The sequence below is a fragment of the Peromyscus leucopus genome, chromosome 22, assembly GCF_004664715.2.
Source record: "Peromyscus leucopus breed LL Stock chromosome 22, UCI_PerLeu_2.1, whole genome shotgun sequence".
NCBI classification, from domain to species: Eukaryota; Metazoa; Chordata; class Mammalia; order Rodentia; family Cricetidae; genus Peromyscus; species Peromyscus leucopus.
Window position 1 is genome coordinate 15211443 of NC_051081.1, and position 18536 is coordinate 15229978.

General features: G+C 38.6%; 1 protein-coding gene across 36 annotated transcripts in view; it reads left to right on the forward strand.

Annotated features, from left to right (window-relative positions):
- The window catches only part of Nrxn1 (neurexin 1), a 1067728-nt gene that overhangs the window by 954997 nt on the left and 94195 nt on the right, over positions 1-18536 (forward strand). Inside the window, exon 1 of one of the 36 annotated variants that reach the window (XM_028893469.2) lies at positions 16904-18008. The exons of the other annotated variants lie outside the window; for them this stretch is intronic. Coding sequence (XP_028749302.1) covers positions 17970-18008 — 39 coding nt within the window. The 5' untranslated portion in view covers positions 16904-17969. Of the gene's footprint in view, positions 1-16903; positions 18009-18536 lie in introns of those variants that run through there. 36 annotated transcript variants of the gene reach the window in all.

Below are 18536 nucleotides of genomic sequence, written 5' to 3' on the forward strand. Positions count from 1 at the left end.
AGGGCAGAAGTTCGCTACCCAATGTTCTACATTCTTCCATCTGCAGGATACACAGACAAACGAACCTCCATGAGCGGTCAGGAAGAAGGAAACCGGCAGGGAATCAGCTTAGGGAGGACATCTGGTCAAGGTCAGCAAGCAAGGCAGCAGCTACCCAAAATAGGGGGCCAGGGCACTACGCTGGTTCATAGGTAGACATCATTCCACAGTGTCTTCACGTGGCAAAGGGAAGAACTCCGGGTCTCATCAGCTACATGAAGGAGCACTCGTCTCATTGATGAGAGCTGCACCCTTCCAACCTAATCACTTCCCCAACCTAATCACCTCTGCATTGGGATTGGGTTTCCATATCTGAATGTGGAGTGGGGGCAAAATTTAAATCATATTTACTAACAGTTCTGCAAACCCTGTGAGGGTTGGTTTTAAATTTGATTTTCATTGTAATTGAACTCAACACACTGCCATGATTATAAAGGTTGTGGGTTCATGGTTCACGTATAACAGTTGACAAGTGCAAGATTATTGCATTGGTCTCACCTGTTTCACATAAGTGACATCAGAGGAAATTGATTGGCAACTTGTAGACATACAGAGTAGGGAAAAGAAAGGCTCCGGGTACTTTGCTGTTCAACATCTCCTCATTTTATGTTGCTTTGGGACGGGTTCTTCACTTGCCAGGCCCTGTCCTGGCATGTACAAAGTACAGGACATAAGGGTCACTTGTGCCCTATGGCCTTGCCTGCCAGGGAGGCTAGAGCTTTGTACCAAGAGGGAGGGTCCTTACTCTGAAGGTGATATGCATCACTCATTTCTCCAAAGGAGAATAAGACCATGTATTGTATTTACAAGGCTGTTGAAGATCAGTCATCCTGTATTTGGAACCTTGAATATAAAAGTTATTATTTTAGAATGTAGGTATGTTGTCCTTGTCAAATCACTGGAAAAACATATTTTTAAAAAATGCATAGAATTATCTGTTTCTGGGATTGTAAATGCTCCAGCAATAACTTGTAGAACTAAAAAAGCAATATTTTAAGGATTTGCTGTGAATAAATTCTCCTGAACAACTGGTAAACATTCTATATTCTTTCTTTTCTTTTCTTTTTTGTTTGTCTTTTGTTTTTTGACTAAGAATGTCTTTATGTAACAGCTCTGACTGTCCTGAAACTCCTTTTGTAGACTAGGCTGGCCTCAAACTCACAGAGATCCTCTTGCCTCTGCCTCCGGAGTGCTGGGATTAAAGGTGTGCACCACTACCGCCTAGCAACATTCTATAGTCTTGTGGTCAAGGGCAGAACTATGAGATGGGAGTGAACCTTCTGTTTGTCAATAGATGCTATATTTTCCTTCAACGCTGCCCTCACCTTTGCATTTACTGTACATGTCAATAGTTGCTTTTCCCAAGACACTTATGAAAAGCACCGAGGGTATACACTCAAAGATCTTAAAGGCAGAATTTCTGAATATTTAAAGAAAATAGTTAGAACAATGCAATTGGAAGGAAAGGTTTTTGGTTGTTATTATTGGTTTACAATATTTGTTTAGTTAGTGAGTGTGTGTGTGTGTGCACACACACAAGCACACACGAGCACATGTATGGACATCAGAGGACAACTTGGGAAAGTTTGTTTTTTCCTTCCACCCTATGGGTGCTGGGGATTGCCCTCTGAGCCATCGGACCCAGGGAGAATAATGGGCTTTAAATATAGGAGTGACATCCTGAGCCATGGTCATGAGAAGAAATCTTAGCCAGTAAATAGAATTTGATCAAAGGTGTTAGAAAAGACATCTATCTATCCTAGACATCAAGGGTAGACCATGCAAGGCTCTGTAGAAGATGGGTGTAGACTTCAGTGTCATCCACAAGGCAGAGAATGAGGAGAAAAGCGCCCGCCAGAAGGTGACTTGTATCATAAGCTAATTACTTTGGATGCTCTGTGTAAAATGAATTTTAGTGAGGCAGGAATAAGAGAGGAGATGCCAAGGCAAGTGGGTAGCACATAAATATCACGAAGTCAGCTAATTTATATGCGTTACTTTCAAGCTGTCTTGTTTTTCATTCTCCATCATCTGGGTGATGTATTTCCAAGACTATAATCTAAAAACAGAAATCAAAGAATCCTCTTCCCTGAGTTAAATATTAGCACCTTTAATAAGTCATAGCATGAAGGAGTTTGTCCTTTGCTAAACTTCCCGGACCTGTTTTTTTTTTTTTTTTTGTTTTTGTTTTTTTGTAAATTGGGGTATATGATTTTCATGATTTTCAGGGAAGGCATGTTCCTTTCAATCCTGCCAGCAATTCAGGCCTTGTTTAAGGTGTCTCTAGAAACTCTGGGAGACAGAATGTGCTTTATGTTTTGTAACTGATGAAATTTCTCCCCTAAATAAATCTCACATTGCCAGATCTGCTGGCATGAATAATAAAACATAACCACGGAAAGGAAATGGCCATTCTGGGCCACATAGAGGGAAGAGATATTTATTTGGTATGAACCGCAGCACAATTGCATGATGAACTAGGCTCTTCAGACTCCTCTAGCAAACTTCATGACTTTGAAACTGCAGGGCATTTCAGGGACAAGTTTGCTAGAGGAAAAAAAAATCTCGATTTTAAACATAAAAGTTCTAGTGTTTCTGACAGCATAAACTTCCAAAAGTGAATAGAAGTTGAAGTTCGAATCTGGTGGGTGTTTTCTACTGGAGTTCCTGAGACAGTGGGGAGGTGAGTTTGCTTCAGATGAGTGGAAATTAGTAAATTCTGCATCTTGGCAGATAGAGTTTCCAAGAGAGTATTTTCTACCCTAGACATGCTGAGTCTGCAGCTCTTCAGCCTGGATATGGAAAATAAAGAGATCGATATCCACTGCTGAACACTGAGAAAAATCCAGTAGTATTTTTCTGAAAAGACAGGCTAAACCATTCCCAGTTGTGGCTGGCCTAATGATAAGTCCCCCAGACTAACCTCTCATCCTCTGACTGTTTGCAGATTTAGTGAAGGTAGGAGTTTCGCAGCGTGGGCTGTGGAGCACACTTGGGTTCTCCCTGGCTTTACTCACTAGTCTCCAGTGTCCTTTATCAAGAGTAACTTGCTTTCTCATTCACAGTGTGGGGAGCCATAACCTTAGTTTGCAAAGTCACCGGAGCAAGCCCAACACATGGTGTGCGCAGCTTCCTGACAGCTGCAGAAGTCTGGGATGCTGATGTTATTATTTCTGATAGAATATTTAAAAATACAGAAACCCCAAAGCAAGTTAAAATTCCCCTCCTCCTTGGACTTAGCCCATTTTCCTTTCATACACTCTGTTCTCATCAGCTCTCCCCATCCGAACATCCTTTTCCTTCTCCACTTTCCTGCAGATCACAGCTTCTGTTGCTAGAGCAGCCCTCTTCCCATTGCACATCTAATTTCTCTATCTACTGAAGTATAATCCTATTCCATTTCAGCTTCCTGGACTCCCCAGCTCCACATTTTTGTAGTCTTTTTATTGTCAAAACAAAAAACAAAAACCATCTCATCTCTGAACCCATTCATGTTTGTTTTCGTTGCCTGAACCTTCGTTATGGATCAGCTCCCGTGGCTGACTGTGAAAAGACATATGGTGGAATCTGGCTTGTACATGTCTACTTAGAGCAAACATAAGCTGGTCAAGTGGGTTCAGCCTCTGTAGAAATGAAGGTTCCCATTCCCCCTCTACTCTGCCCCACTCACTCCCACCCACTTGTCCATCAACTCAAAATCTATTCATGGTTTTTGTGGCTTCTCAGCTGTTGTGGGTCTCTTCACAGTACCTAGTGCTACACTAGAAAACATTTAAGCCGACTGGATACCATTGAGAGTCCATATCTTAAATTATGAATTATTCAGCTATTTTTAAATACCCAGTTTTTATTTATATAGCTTTTAGAAAATTAAAAATATAGATCTTAGGGACTAAACCTATTACAAAGCAGGAGCTGAACCTACTTCTTCATACCGAGCTATTTAGCCACAGCTATTATTAACAAGTGTCTAAGCTCTCTTTTTTGGAAACTTCTACATAGTTCTATAGGACAGCATAGACATCACAAATTTTCTCATAATATATTCTTTAGACCAAGGGAAATATTTTACCTTAATTTAGTGTTAGGATACTTCAAGATTTAAGACATTTTTGAAACAAAATTCAACACAAAACTCCCCTTGGATCTCAGTTGTACTGTAATTGAGTAGCCAAAGTATATGTTTGTGGTTTTTTTTTTTTCTTAAATTTACAAGTGAAATGAAAAAAATGTTTAAAAAAATGAATTGACCTACATACGCATTCCTCAGAAGAAGATATATAAATAAATAGCCAGTGAATACAGGAAAAATGGCAGACAGCACTAACCACCGAGAAAGTGAATGTCAGGAGCACAGTCAAATACTACCTCACTCTAGTCAATTGACCAGGATCAGAAGGACAAAGCAGTACATGCTGGTGAGAATGGGATGATAAAAGACACATTTGTACATTACTGAGGGGAATGAAGATTAGCACTGTACTATGAAAAACAATGTGGAGGTCCCATGGTAAGTTAAAACAGAATGGCACTCTGACCCACCAAAGGGGAAATGAAATCCATGTGTTTAAGAGGCTTCTGCACTCCCCTGTTCACCACAGACTGTTTACAACAGGCCTTGTGTTTTGTGTGGCGGAGTCTATAGTCCTCGATTCTAATCTCACCTGCTATAGAGTATAGCACACATAATTTAAACCTCTTTGGCATGCATATGTACAAATGTTGAGACAAACTCGGAACTACTGCAAATCACTATCCACAGCATGTCCTTGTTTTTCCGATGGCCCAATGGTGAGCATTGGAAATGCACAGTTCACTAGGAGATAAGGAAATGATAAGTAAAGATTTGATTTCAGCAAGAAGATTCATGTATAAAACAAGAATAACAGCATTTAAACCATGGTGTTCTGTGAAGATTATATGAAATAACCAATATAAAGACTTGGTGTAATTGTTTAGTGTAAATCTTAATGGAATCTTCAATGTTTCCTGGATAGCACCAATGAACTGGTTAATTAAAGATTATACAATAGAGTTTAAAAAATCACTCTTGAGAATCTGCTGTATGTAATAAAGTTGCTCACCTAATCCATCCACCATGATTTGGGTTCTTAAATATTGCAATCTCGCTGGGTGGTGGTGGCGGCGCACGCCTTTAATCCCAGCACTCGGGAGGCAGAGGCAGGCGGATCTTTCTAAGTTCAAGGCCAGCCTGGGCTACAGAGCGAGATCCAGGAAAGGCGCAAAGCTACACAGAGAAACCCTGTCTCAAAAAACAACAACAACAAAAAATTGCAATTTCCTTGTTTAAGACTCTTGGGAGACCACCCTTAGAAACTCAAGCTGGCCCTGAAGTAAATGGTGCTACAGCACTGTATTATTGAACTACTTTAACAGTTAATGTATTAGGTTTGCCTTTCCTCCTCATTATCCTGTGAGAGGCTGGTCAAACACCTATGAAACCTGAGTTAACCCTTCATTCAAAGTAGGTGGATACCAGGCCCACACCATCATTGCAAAACAGTGATTGGTCAACTAGCTTGAACATATCTACAAGAGAAATTGTGAGGAGTTTTCCTAGAAAAAATAAAAATGACTCTAAGTGTTTTAATTACCTTGGTTCATTTTTAGTTGGACTTTATGACAGACACCCTCATCTATGTTTCTTTACAACTTATAGCACTTATTTTGAAACATTACTTAAAAAGATAACAGGTGAAGGTAAAAGATTTTACATCATTCTTACATACAATCATTCTTAATCAAAAGCTCACGTAGGACAAAGTGACACTCAGATTTACAAAACCAGGCAAAGTGCTACAAAGTTCTTTTCTGGAAAAGACAATCGAACTCCTTAGTGATTTATGGTCTATCTATGGGTTAAAATATATTCCGGAGTCTGACATGCTTATGACATTATATATATCAAGGGGATGTAGCGCCCACTGCAGATCACTTCTCAATGCAGCCTTGTTTCTCCCTGGGTATCAGTAAAGAAGGAGGGACACATAGTTCCTTGGAAGACAACAAAATGTAGTACAACACGATTCCAGCAAGAGTTGGAAATATATTTATACACTGAATATCAGGGTCAGTACAGAACCTGTTCTCCCTAGAGGCATTGGGTTTCCCAAGAACCAGTCATTCACAGGTCACTAAATAAGCATCGAGGGTCTTTAATCTTTGATACTTTGGCAACTGATTCTCACAGTTTTCGGAGAAATAGTAAAACAACAATATAGAACACGATCAAATAAAAAGCTATTTTTCTATTCAGGAACAATGATTCGGATTCTGAATTTACCTTATATTGCTTTGGTTTTGTCTCAAGTTTCAAGAAAGGAACAATAATTCATTATTTCATTTGTAATTGTTCTGGAAAGATTTTCTAGCCTTTGCATTGTAACCTTAGCTCTAAAATTTTAAACATTCTTTGTAATTTTTTTCATGAAAAAATTTGAATGGCTCTTAAGTATAACTCCCGGATTTCTGCAGGTTTATGTATTTTGTTTTTGTCTCTGAGAGTGGAGATCTTGTGTTAAATATTTGTTAGAAGATCCAGTTTTATCTATATATTAAATCATCAAGCGTAAGAAGTAATACACTTTTTACTATATTATAATAATATACACCTATTATATTAATATACTTAGAAAGCACTAAGATGCATTTTTTTGTAATTCAGTCTGCCAGTATCCAAAATCGGAATCATAAAAAATGCACTTATTTTTAATATTTTCCCTTTTTTAAAAATAGATTTTTCCCACAATAATTTTCCTGATTATGGTTTCTCCTCCCTCTACTCCTCTTAGTACCTCCTGCCTCTCCTCTCATCTGGATCCACCCCCTTCTGTCTCTCATTAGAAATAAAGCAGGCTTCTCAGGGATAATAATGAAATGAAATAGAAGATAAAACCAAACCTATTGGAATTGGAATTGTACAAAACAAACAGAAGGAAAAAGAGCCCATGGGAAGGCATAAGAAACAGAGACCCACTCATTTGCACACTCGGGAATCCCACAAAAACACCAAACTGGAAGCCATAGTGTGTGCACAAAGTTCCTCACTACAGACCCTGAAAAAAATGCACATTTTTAAAATTACCTTCTGACATTGGTTTTGCAGCCATTGTATCTGAATTACTTTTATGTATGCTCACAAACTAAATGGCCGCTGGTGGATGAGTAGCAAATGTGGGTTAAAAATGACTGTGTCTATACTTTAAAAGGTCTATCCAAATCTTTTGAATGTCGCTTTTGGAGTCTGGGAAGATAGCATGGAGGTGTTCTCTAGGCCTGAACTGACATCCCCGTCTCTTCATTATAAAATGAAAGGTAATACCTGAGTCGCTGACAATTGCTTCTTGAAGAGATACATCTCCAGTATCTCCAAACTGCAAGCATTTAGTAACTGCATAATATCTCACAGAGCAGAAATTCTTGTCCCAGAGACTTGACATTATACTATTACCCATCTTTGCTTACACATTATTTCTGACTTGTGTCTATTCTTACTTTTCAACCTAAGTATGTGCTCATTTTGCTAAGGTAGTCATATCTAGCTTATCCATGTACTACATACATACAACACAGCAAAGTCTAATAGGTGCCCTGGACATAAATAAATAAGAATAAACAGATATGAACAGCGAAAGATTACACTGGAAACATGAACATCCTTCTCAGCTTAGCACCGTTTATACATAGAGATGATCTCTGTGTACTCCTCCACTTCTTAAAATGTTGATTGAAGAGGTTTTCGTTGCTCAGTTTACAGAGTGCTCGCTTAGGATGCATGAAGGTCTGGGCTCAGTCCCTGGCACTTCATAAACCAGGTGCCCTGGACAAGTAGAGGCTGAAGGATTCAAGGTCATCCTTGATTCAACTACATACAGAGTTTGAGGGGCAAGGACTATACTTGTTCCAAAAAAAAAAAAAAAAGAAAAGAAAAGAAATGTTTATTGGAATTTTATACTTTGCAAAGACTTGGTAGAGCTACTAGCCAAGAGCTGTACTAAGAGTTAAAAATGGCTCAAATCATATGCTGTGAGCTTTCATCTTGCATATTGAGTGATTATACAAAATTTTTAATTAAATATATATTGAACTTGATAGTGAATCTCACTTGAGATAATAAGAGTTCTTTCCTAATGTTAGTAAACATGCTTTTTTTTCTGAAAAAAAAAATGAATTTTTCTTAGATAGGCTTTTAGGAAGAGAACTTTCATTTTTCTTTGAAAATGTACTGCCTAAGCAGCTTACACTCATGACTGCCCAAGGTGTTCAGTCTGTCAAAAAAAATATTCCTGAAAAGTTAAATACAGCATTTTGCTTCTTAAAATTTGTATGGAATTATCAAATAATATGTGTGTGTGTGTGTGTGTGTGTGTGTGTGTGTGTGTGTATTTTCACCACTGTTTAAGCATATGAGGTATGTTTAAAAAATATAAACAGGAAATGTCCAGGTAGCTGTTATGTTGAATAACTGTGTATGGAAACATGCACTTTCATACAATGAATATGAATATCAGATACACATTCCCAATACCAAGTGAGGAATTTTAAGGTGGATGGAACTTCCATAATTGCTGTGACATTATGTTGTTAAAACTTTTATTAGAATAATTGCAACATTAAAATGTAAAAACAGTTATGAACTGTATTAATATGTATTTAAAGTGCTGTGTATAAGGAATAATACATAAACTTTCATTAATTACATAATTGGTATTAATTATATCTATTTCTCCTGTTCACAAATCAAATTTGTGAGTATGAGTTAGTGGCACAGCTCAATTGCATGTTTATAGTGTTTGGAGTCTTCCACCAGAACCACATGCACATGCACAATGCTGTTATTATTACTGTTTGTATTATTATTATTTTTAATTTGGTGTCACAGATACTTGGGTTTTAAGTGTAAAATGGGGAATGTCTTTAGTCTATTCAGTGAATATCCACAAGTGTGCTTACAATGATAAACATTTGATAACATATACTGTGAAACTACCAAATAATAATCAATTGATACCCAGCTCTAAAGAACCAAGATTTCAAAGGAGAACACTATAGAGTCGTTGAATAGGTATACCTTCGTCCTCAAACATTCTCAACCTTGGGATTGAGACCATACTAAACTAAAAATGAGAAAACATATACAACGGGAATGCCAATAAGGACAACCAGGACTGAATAAAAGTTGTGCTAAGGGATAGGATGAGTAATTGTACGCTATCCACTGGGGAGGATGAGCGCACAGATGAGGTCATGTTTTGGAAGGTTTTGCAAAGCAGAGGGAGTGATTAGGAAACGTGAGATTCAGTTGGCTTGCTGCCTGCCCTGCAACCTATTCCCTCACCTTTATTTACCTATTAGATGTCTTCAATAATACGGCCTCAATATTCCCAGCTCTGCCAATTCACTCTTTTCCCGATACATCCTCTTCTCCTCCACTGAGATGGACCTGTGGTGCTGAGGTCAGGGCTGGTGTATGTGCCCATTTCTCTAGTTACATCATTATTAGCACAGTTGGCGCAGTCTACATAAAAGGAAAACAAAGCACTGGTGAAACAATCAGCTTCAGTTTGTCACTAAGGAGGTGACAGAGGGACAGGCCGGGATTGCTCAGGAGTTCATTGTTCCTCCAGAATGGTTGATATATTACGTATTATATATTTAGTGTGTATAATACATAACTAATGTATATGTGTATTATATACCTTTCATGGTAAACCAACAGTCTCTGAGTTTTAGGGCAAGGTTACCTGCAGCTACAAAAAGTGCTGTTTCTACCTTTCTTTTCTTTTTTTTTTTTTTTTTTTTTTTGGTTTTTAACTTCACATCATGTAAAAACCAAGGGAAAAAATATGGTAATTATGCAAGTTTACAGAACAGCAAGTAAAGAATGTAGGCAGCCACAGCATTTGTCATGAAGTCGGGGTTTGAATGGGCCCAATGACCACTTTCACATCATCCTTCTGTTCCTTTCCTTTGAAGATTTTAGGTCCAAAAAGGGTCCCTGATTGTTCTCTGGGTAGCAGACAAAGCAAGCTTTGGTCAATTAAAAAGTAACTTGATAGGCACTGGCATATTCTGTCTTCCTTAGTGCATAGTTCACCCATGTCAACACAGAGAGAGACTGACCAATCCTTTACATAATCATCTGGGAACTTTCCAGCGCATCCATGCTGCAGCAGTTTCTGGCGTGGTCCTGTGACTAGTGTGCTGATGAGGAATCATCATTTTGTTCTTCCAGATGCTCACATATTCACAGTGTTCAGGAAGTGTGTTAAGTGTTCACCTCACCAGGAGCCCTTTGACACATTTCCAATGCAAGGAAAGTACCAGGTTTATAACAGGTTAAACGTTTATCCCACTATACAAAGCCAAGTAGACATCACATCTAAGTCAACAGCTTTTCCTTTCTTAGAATAACATAGCATCCAGATTCAGAATCGCAGCACAGTAATTAAACAATACTCTCCAAGGGAGTTCCTGAGAATGAGAATTGGTGTAACTGGCTCTGAATGGAAACTAAGTGGCCCGAGGTATAAACCCATAGCTTTATAAAGTCTCTGATGTAGCATTATTAAATTACCCCCAACACACACAAAAGACGGAGCCTGTCACTTGTTATTCATCATGTATTTTATACTTAAATTTAATTGTACTTTCCAATTTGAAGGGTTTTTTTTAAATTGATGAGTCATCAAAAGATACCTGGATTGGGAGATGGGATGGGTTTTTAAAGGTCCTATATGTTTTCTTCTCTAATCTTTACCCATAGAAAACAACTGAGTAGAAAACTTGGCTTCATTTAAGTAAGCCCAAAGTCACTGAGCTTTTCTTGAAGATGCCCTGGGTGATAGTTTGCTCTTTTGCTATTTTACTTTAATTGGAAAACAAAATGATCATGTTTGGTATTTACAAAACTACACTTCTTCCAAGCACAAGGATCTTTCCAACTTCTTAATTTTTTTTTCTTTTTAATTCGGTTGTAGCTTTTACTGTTAACATCTCCCTCCCTTGATGGTGTTACAGTGCCGTTAGCTTGGAGACAAAGGAGTAGTTTGTGGATAATTTTGCTTTTTCATTTCAAAAATATGTTTGACAATGTATCCTTTGAGAGCTATTCCTGCATATTTGAAAGAGGTGTCTGCTGTGGCAGAGAACATAGAATTGACACATTAGAATCCATAAATAATAACAGTAATGCTTCCCCTTCAGTATCCCATTTATCATCCAGAGGATCCAAAAAACATACAACATGGCAGGGAACCTTAGTTGCTTTACTTCATAAAATGCTGATCAAATGTCTACTTAGAGCATCATGCCTTAGATAGACTCCATATGCTAAGACACACCTCCTAGCTCCAAACTGGGAAATAACAAAGAAATGCACACTGCCTAGGGAATGGAAGGTTGGCTGGCCTTTGTCACTCTCGGCTGCTACAGGTCCACTGACAGAAACATAGTTGCTCTCGCAAGTGCTGTCTTAGAAGAAGTGACAGCCCACTCTTCAGTCTAGATTGTCTGAGGGCAAGAAGGCTTTTTGCGTCCGTGTCTGAGGGTATACTCCTTGATCAGTTTTCCCTCCATACACAGCTTTCTTCCGTCCACCCCACTGCACCGTTCCCACTGGCAGGGAAATGCAACCAATCTCCAGAAGCAATTCCTCCTATCATTTTAAGCTGAATTGATTGGAATTCTGAGAAAAGCCCTCATGGGGATGGGCACCGGCATCCTACCTCCCGTGTTCCTGAAACCCTTGGGCCTGATGCCAGAATCTGGTTGTTTCTGTCATTTCCTTTTGGGTTTCTCCACTTCCATAGTTTTGATTTCCTAGTTGTATTAGCCTGTATTTGATAACAGGTACAGGTGTCCTCTTAAGATATTTTCACACATGAACTCATAGAGACTGTGATAGCACCTGCAGGAACCACACAGCTACAAAACAGATAAAATCCCAGCGTGAGGAGGGGAAGTGGACACAAAGTCCCACTCCTTTCCAAGAAGATACTGCAAATGAAATCTGCTGGGCAAGGGAAAATCCATTTTTTTTCCCAACGCAGTGTCACTGGGTATATCAACCAATTGTCCAGGAGTAGTTGGTCAACAGAAAAAAGGACTCCAATTTTGTGTATGTGTTTTTGTTTTGATTTTATCTATTTATTTATTTTTGTCTTATTGGTTTTGGTTTTGTTTGTTTGTTTGTTTATCTGGTCAGGAAATAGAAAGAACATGAAGTTAGGTGGGCAGGGAGATGAGGAGAAATCTAAGAAGAGTTGGGAGAGGAGAAAGACAATAATCAAAAATATATGAAAGCTATTTTTGATTATGTATTTTAAAATGCCTTAGATTGCTGTTTCTCAGTAAAATGTCAGGTAGAAAAATAACCAAGCTTCCTTGCACACTTGCATATTTACTTGAAGACAAGTCACTCATTTTAACTCAGTGAGTGTCTACATTACAACGCATATACTGTCAGAGTATCATTTGCCTGGGGATTTCAGCTTAAGACTCTCAAAATTCTGAAAGAAAACTACTTTTCTACCGTTTTTCATAGGAGACATCCGAATCTTAGGCTGAATTTGAAGTTAGTTATACAGGCAAACTTTCTGGGACCGAATGACATGCTTTATGGTGCCAAGTTACCTTCAACCCTGTTAATAGCTGCCTCTCTGCCTTCTCCATAGTGATTAGTGATTTAAGATGATAAATAAACCCTTGGCTGCTTTCTGTCCTTCATTCCATATGATCAGAGGCATGGAAGTGGCCACTCAAGGACCTTCCATAGCCATTTACACAAAAGACAGGCTCCCTCTGTGACTTGAGATTTCTTCATCAGTGATCTCAGTTCCCCTTCACCTTCTCAGCAAGGGGAGTCCATGGACATTTAATATCATTTCTTTATTTTTTTAAGTGTGTACTTACTATTTTAAAGAGCATATACAATATTAGATTTCATTGTGGAATTTGTTTTTGTGGACTCTCCTACCCCCTTCCTCCCCGATCCCAGTGTCCGACTTGGACCTTCAGCACACACCATCCCCATAACCTCCTTTCCGTTTCCATTCAGGTATGTTCTGTTACCCTTCCTGCCCCTTCTCACTTCCTTGATCCTCTCTGTAGTTTCACACCCACACTCATCCTTCATGTGTACACATATGCAAATGTGCAACTTAGGATCCATGTATGAGAGAGCTTGTGATATTTGTCTTTTTGGATCTGCATTACTTAATGTGATACTTTCCAGAAACATCTATGTCCCTAACAATTTTCATTTTTTCCTTACTACTTAGTAAAATTCTGTTGTGCATATACACCACATTTCATTATGCATTCTTCTGTCACTGGACATCTAGGCCGGCTTCACTTCCTTGCTGTTGTGAACAATGCACCTCTGAGCATGGCTGTGCAAATATTCCTCTGATAGGCAATGGAGTCCTTTGGGTATACGCCAAGGAAGGCAGGAACTGCGTCATATCGTGGTTTCATTGTTAGGGTTTTGAGAAACCTTCACACTTATTTCCACACACAGGAGTTACACCAACAATAAATAAGCTCCTCATTTCACCCATCCTCTCCATCATTCGGTGTTGTGTTTTCTTGATGGTACCCATCCTAGATGATTCCCATGACCTCCTGTGACTCCAGCCTCTGCCTTCTGCAGCAAGGTCGGCTGAGCAGCTCTCCTTCCATGATGGCAGCACTTCCCGTTTCAAACAAGGCATATCCTCTGCTCCTAGCATAATGTTTCCTTCTTCTCACTGATAATTAAAGGGGAAGGAAGCAGATCTAAACAGAAACTGTCCTGAGTGTATCCTCTTGTGTAGGACAATTGGGATGCTGTACAGTACAGGATACTTGGTGTCAGACATGCCTCACTCATTGTATGTTTTATAGTTTGGGGAAGGCAGGGTTTTTTATTCCCCCCATGAAACCAAAGCCCAGGAGAAATGGGGAGATAGTAAAAATTCTAATAGCTGTTATAATGTTGATCTAAGGTCAGATACGCCAGAATCTCTTTAGCATTACATAGATCACATTGTTAAAATTTCACTCATCCAGAAACTTGGACTCTGGGAAAATTGTAAAAGATGACAGAAATCCTGACTGATCCACAATGAGAACACTACCCAAAATAATATGAATGAAATAATATAAATAAAATAAAGCTTCACTGCATGTTGATACTTTGTCAAAAATGACTCTTGTTTTGTTATGAAGGTCTGTGCTAAGTTCCTCTATAGGAAGATTATAGAAAGCATAGGCAGCAAGTAGTTAAGATTCGGAGCCATGAAAAGAAGTTGCTGGAGCCCATAGGAAGGATTTATTCCTTTTCTGTCAACTGTGAACTTTAGACAGCTGACTCCATATCCATGTGCCTCATCTATAAAAGCAGAGTTAATTTTTTAAAGGTTAATGAATTTGTCCCAAAGTTTATTGATAAGAATAAATCAGCGGTTCTGGCCTAGGGAGATATTGTCCTCAGGGGCCATATAGCAATGCCTAGAGATATTTTTTGGTTGTCAAAACTTTAAATCATGTGTGGGTGTTCTGGAAGCTCATGAACAGGGTCAAGGGTGCTTTTAAAGACCCTGCAGTACATGGGACAGCCCCACAACAAAGAATTATCTAAACCTAAGTGTCAGTTATCAATGTTGAAAAATCTTAGACTCCGTGAAATGACATTCAGAAAATCCTTAGAATAGTATAGAAAACACAGTAAGTACCCAGTACACGGCACAGGGCCACAACTTAAGGGTTAGTTGCCTTGCTAACTAATCTTCTAGTGGCGTTTTGTTATTACTACACTTGATAAAGGAATTATACCTACGTATTTACTCTGAATATCACCCCAAATACCTCAACACTATGACATATTGTAATATCATAGCCCTGTTTTCATTTAGTTTTGTTCTTATCAAACCACAATCTTTTAGATTACACACACATTGTTACTGTGTCCAGTGCTATCACTTGAATACCTGGTTTCTGTCATGCCTAATTATCTTCCTTCCAGCTTATCCACACTGCTCTCTCTACCCCCCTTCTTTTTTTGGAAAGCACTTTTTCAAGTAACTATTCTGCTTAGAACCCTTAGCCGGGCGGTGGTGGCACACGCCTTTAACCCCAGCACTCGGGAGGCAGAGGCAGGCAGATCTCTATGAGTTTGAGGCCAGCCTGGTCTACAGAGTGAGTTCCAGGAAAGGCACAACAGTACACAGAGAAACCCTGTCTCAAAAAACCAGAAAAAAAAAAAAAAAAAAAAAAAAACAACCCTTTCTGATTTACCCATCATTTTCACCACTGTTCAACTCTACCATTCTTTGAATAAGTGTGCAAAGAGTCTCAATATTTCCTTCTTGTCTCCTTGGGATAAGCATCAGGGAATGTTTTACATCTGTTTCGTGCCTGTGTTTAGAAAAGCTGCCCATTGCTTCTCAATTAGTCTTTTCCCTTTTCTCATGTTTTTGCCACTGATCACTAAAACAAACCTTAAAAACCATCCAGCTTGCCGGGCGGTGGTGGCACACACCTTTAATCCCAGCACTTGGGAGGCAGAGCCAGGTGGATCTCTGTGAGTTCAAGGCCAGCCTGGGCTACAGAGTGAGTTCCAGGAAAGCCACAAAGCTACATAGAGAAACTCTGTCTTGAAAAACCAAAAACAAACAAACTAAAAACAAAATAAAACAAACAAACAAACAAAAAAACCCACCCAGCTCATAATTCCAAATGTGGGCCCTTCAGATTCTAAGAACTAGAAACAGTAGCAGGCATTTCAACATTTAATAAATATAGCTGCTTTTACACAAGAGATCTTTAACAAATGTGTGTATTGGTTGAAATGTTCAATATAACTGTAAATAAGAAAAATACTTGTTCTGTGGATTTATATCAATGTAGTATGTGGTGCTAAGGCACAGTACAGCAAGATTCTTTTAGAAATCTTTTTGTTAAAACAGAATTTTATAACTAAGGGTGCCAGACCAACTATTCAAAGACTAAAATTAAATTCATTCTATAGGGAGCATTTATCTTGAGAACTGCAAAAGCCAATAAAATCATTTATGTGGAATGTTGAGCAAACACATTGTAATGAGAAATATAACCAGGCTATTCTTCATAATCGTATCAAAACCAAAAGCAAAACCCAAAATGTTGCCCCCTTTGAAGTATTTACAAGTTTCCTCATTAAAGATTTGATGTTGAAATACATTTTAAAATGACACAATAGGAAAGAAATAAAACTAAAGTCGGGCTTTGTACACCTGAAGTGATGAGATTACAATCTGAGAGACTTGTGGAGGTGGCTTTGCAGTGGAGGTCATGTTGATGGACAGGTGTGGAGTACATTTTCCATACACATGTGTTTCCTTCACTATGAAAGGGCTTTGTGTCCTTTTCCATAGATGCATATACCATAGTAGGAAAGGACAAAGTCATAAGCACTAAAGGTCCCTTCAGGAGTCCTATTGTCAGGAACTGAACCCGCTCCAGCCTGTGAGTTAACTGCAATAATCAAGCAGGCTACTTTAAAGACTCATGATGGAAAGTATATTCCTTTCTTTGTATACTAAGTATATTTTCTATTTAATATATAACTTTTATCTACATAAAATGAGTGGAAAGAAAAGAAAAAAACATTAGAATATACTCAATACCCATCCACTTAAAAGCTTCTAAGATTCTTTACCTGATTTTTTTGTTTTATAATATTTCTCTAGAAAATACAATTCCTCATCTTTAAAAGAAGGGAATTGTCACTGGGTGTAGTGGCACATGGTTTTAAAATCAGCCCTTGGGAGGCAGTGACAGCAAATCTCTGTCAGTTCAAGGACAGCCTGGTCTACATAGTGAGTTCCAGGACAGCCAGAGCAATATAGTGGCACCCTGTCTTGAAATACCCACCAAAAAAAGGGGGAGTTGTAAGAATGCTATCTTTGGATTTACGTATCTTATAAATAAGATTGTGTCTGGAGCATCTATGGAGTCCCCCTATGGAGCTCCCCGTGTGTGAAAGTTGACATGTTTGTAAGTAATGAAGAATTGTGTGTGTGTGTGTGTGTGTGTGTGTGTGTGTGTGTGTCCGTCCCATATATATAAACACAAGCAGCCTGCTGGGCTCTGTTGTTCACAGGTAAACAAATACAAGAACACTCGTTTATATGAGGCTAACGTATCTTTCATGTATCTCAGTTTCCCTCCTCAACTCCATATATACTCCTTTGGGTATCCATCTGACCCTTGATGTTACTCACTGAGCATGTTTATTTCTGTGTATCTGTCAATCTGAATTAATTGGTCATTAAAACAGTTCCTGTACAATTTTTAGCAAGACTCCAGATTTTCCAAAATAGGAAAACTGTGAAAAGATTGAATTAGGTTTGGCATCTTTGAACGAGGATCTGAGCTTGAAATCTTGTGTTTGAGCAATGCTTTAGAGTTTCTTCCTAGAGTGACTTCATCGTGAGCCTCTCAGGAAACACACAGTGGCTTTGCTGTTGAGAACTTACTTTGCTCTGGTTTGGTCCCTGGGGGTATTATTGCCTTGAGGAGCTAGCTGGTAACCAAAAACAGCTTGCAGCAGGATCAGAGACAAACTAGATTTTGGAACACTTGGGCTGTGCCTGGATCTGCCTTCCTGAGCCATGCCCACGCAGATGCTGTCAGGAGGGTCTTGCTTGGCATTCTCGGCAGTCTGGTCAGAGGAAGGGAAGTTTCCATAGAGAAGTTTGTTTTGTTCCATGGTTCGAAAAGGCTGGTGGCAGATTCTTTATTTTAGGTGTGCTTATTATTTTCCTCAGATCTGATTTGACTTATAAAAAAAAGAATATGACTGAAAGATCAGGTACCAAAGTAGACTGTTGAATTCAACTGAAGCAAAGGAGAACATTTTAAAGAAATCACTGGTTTGTGGTCTGGAAATGGGACAGAAATTATCTCGGCCACACCAACTAACCTCAGTAAGTACAGGGTATTGAAACATAAAGTTGTTTGCCTCCCGTCTCCCATGAGTTTATGTCATATGAATCTCATTTATTATACTTTTGTGATTTTAGCGGGGGGTTTTCGTGTGTGTGTGTGTGTGTGTGTGTGTGTGTGTGTGTGTGTGTGTGTGTGTGTGTTTTGTTTGATTGTTTTAAATGAAAAATGATCTTGTAAATGAAAGCCTAGTTTCTTTAGAGTTTTAAATTTAAAGACCAATATTATGCAATGTAGCTTTATTCTGTGCTGTTTCTAGGATGTTTTATTCATATAAAGAGGGAATGCAACTATATTTATCCTATTACAAACTAAAATAGCAGTCCACAAGCCCAAGTAGGCCTCAGAACTCCTGAAATCCTAAAAAGAATAGTGATTTAGAGAACAAAAATTTCAGCCATGATTCTACATTGATTATAGTAGTTATGCAAATGTAATTATAATTCTCTGTACAGAAAAACATATTTAAACAGAAAACACTGCAGTGATCTTATTCAGAAGCTGCTCTG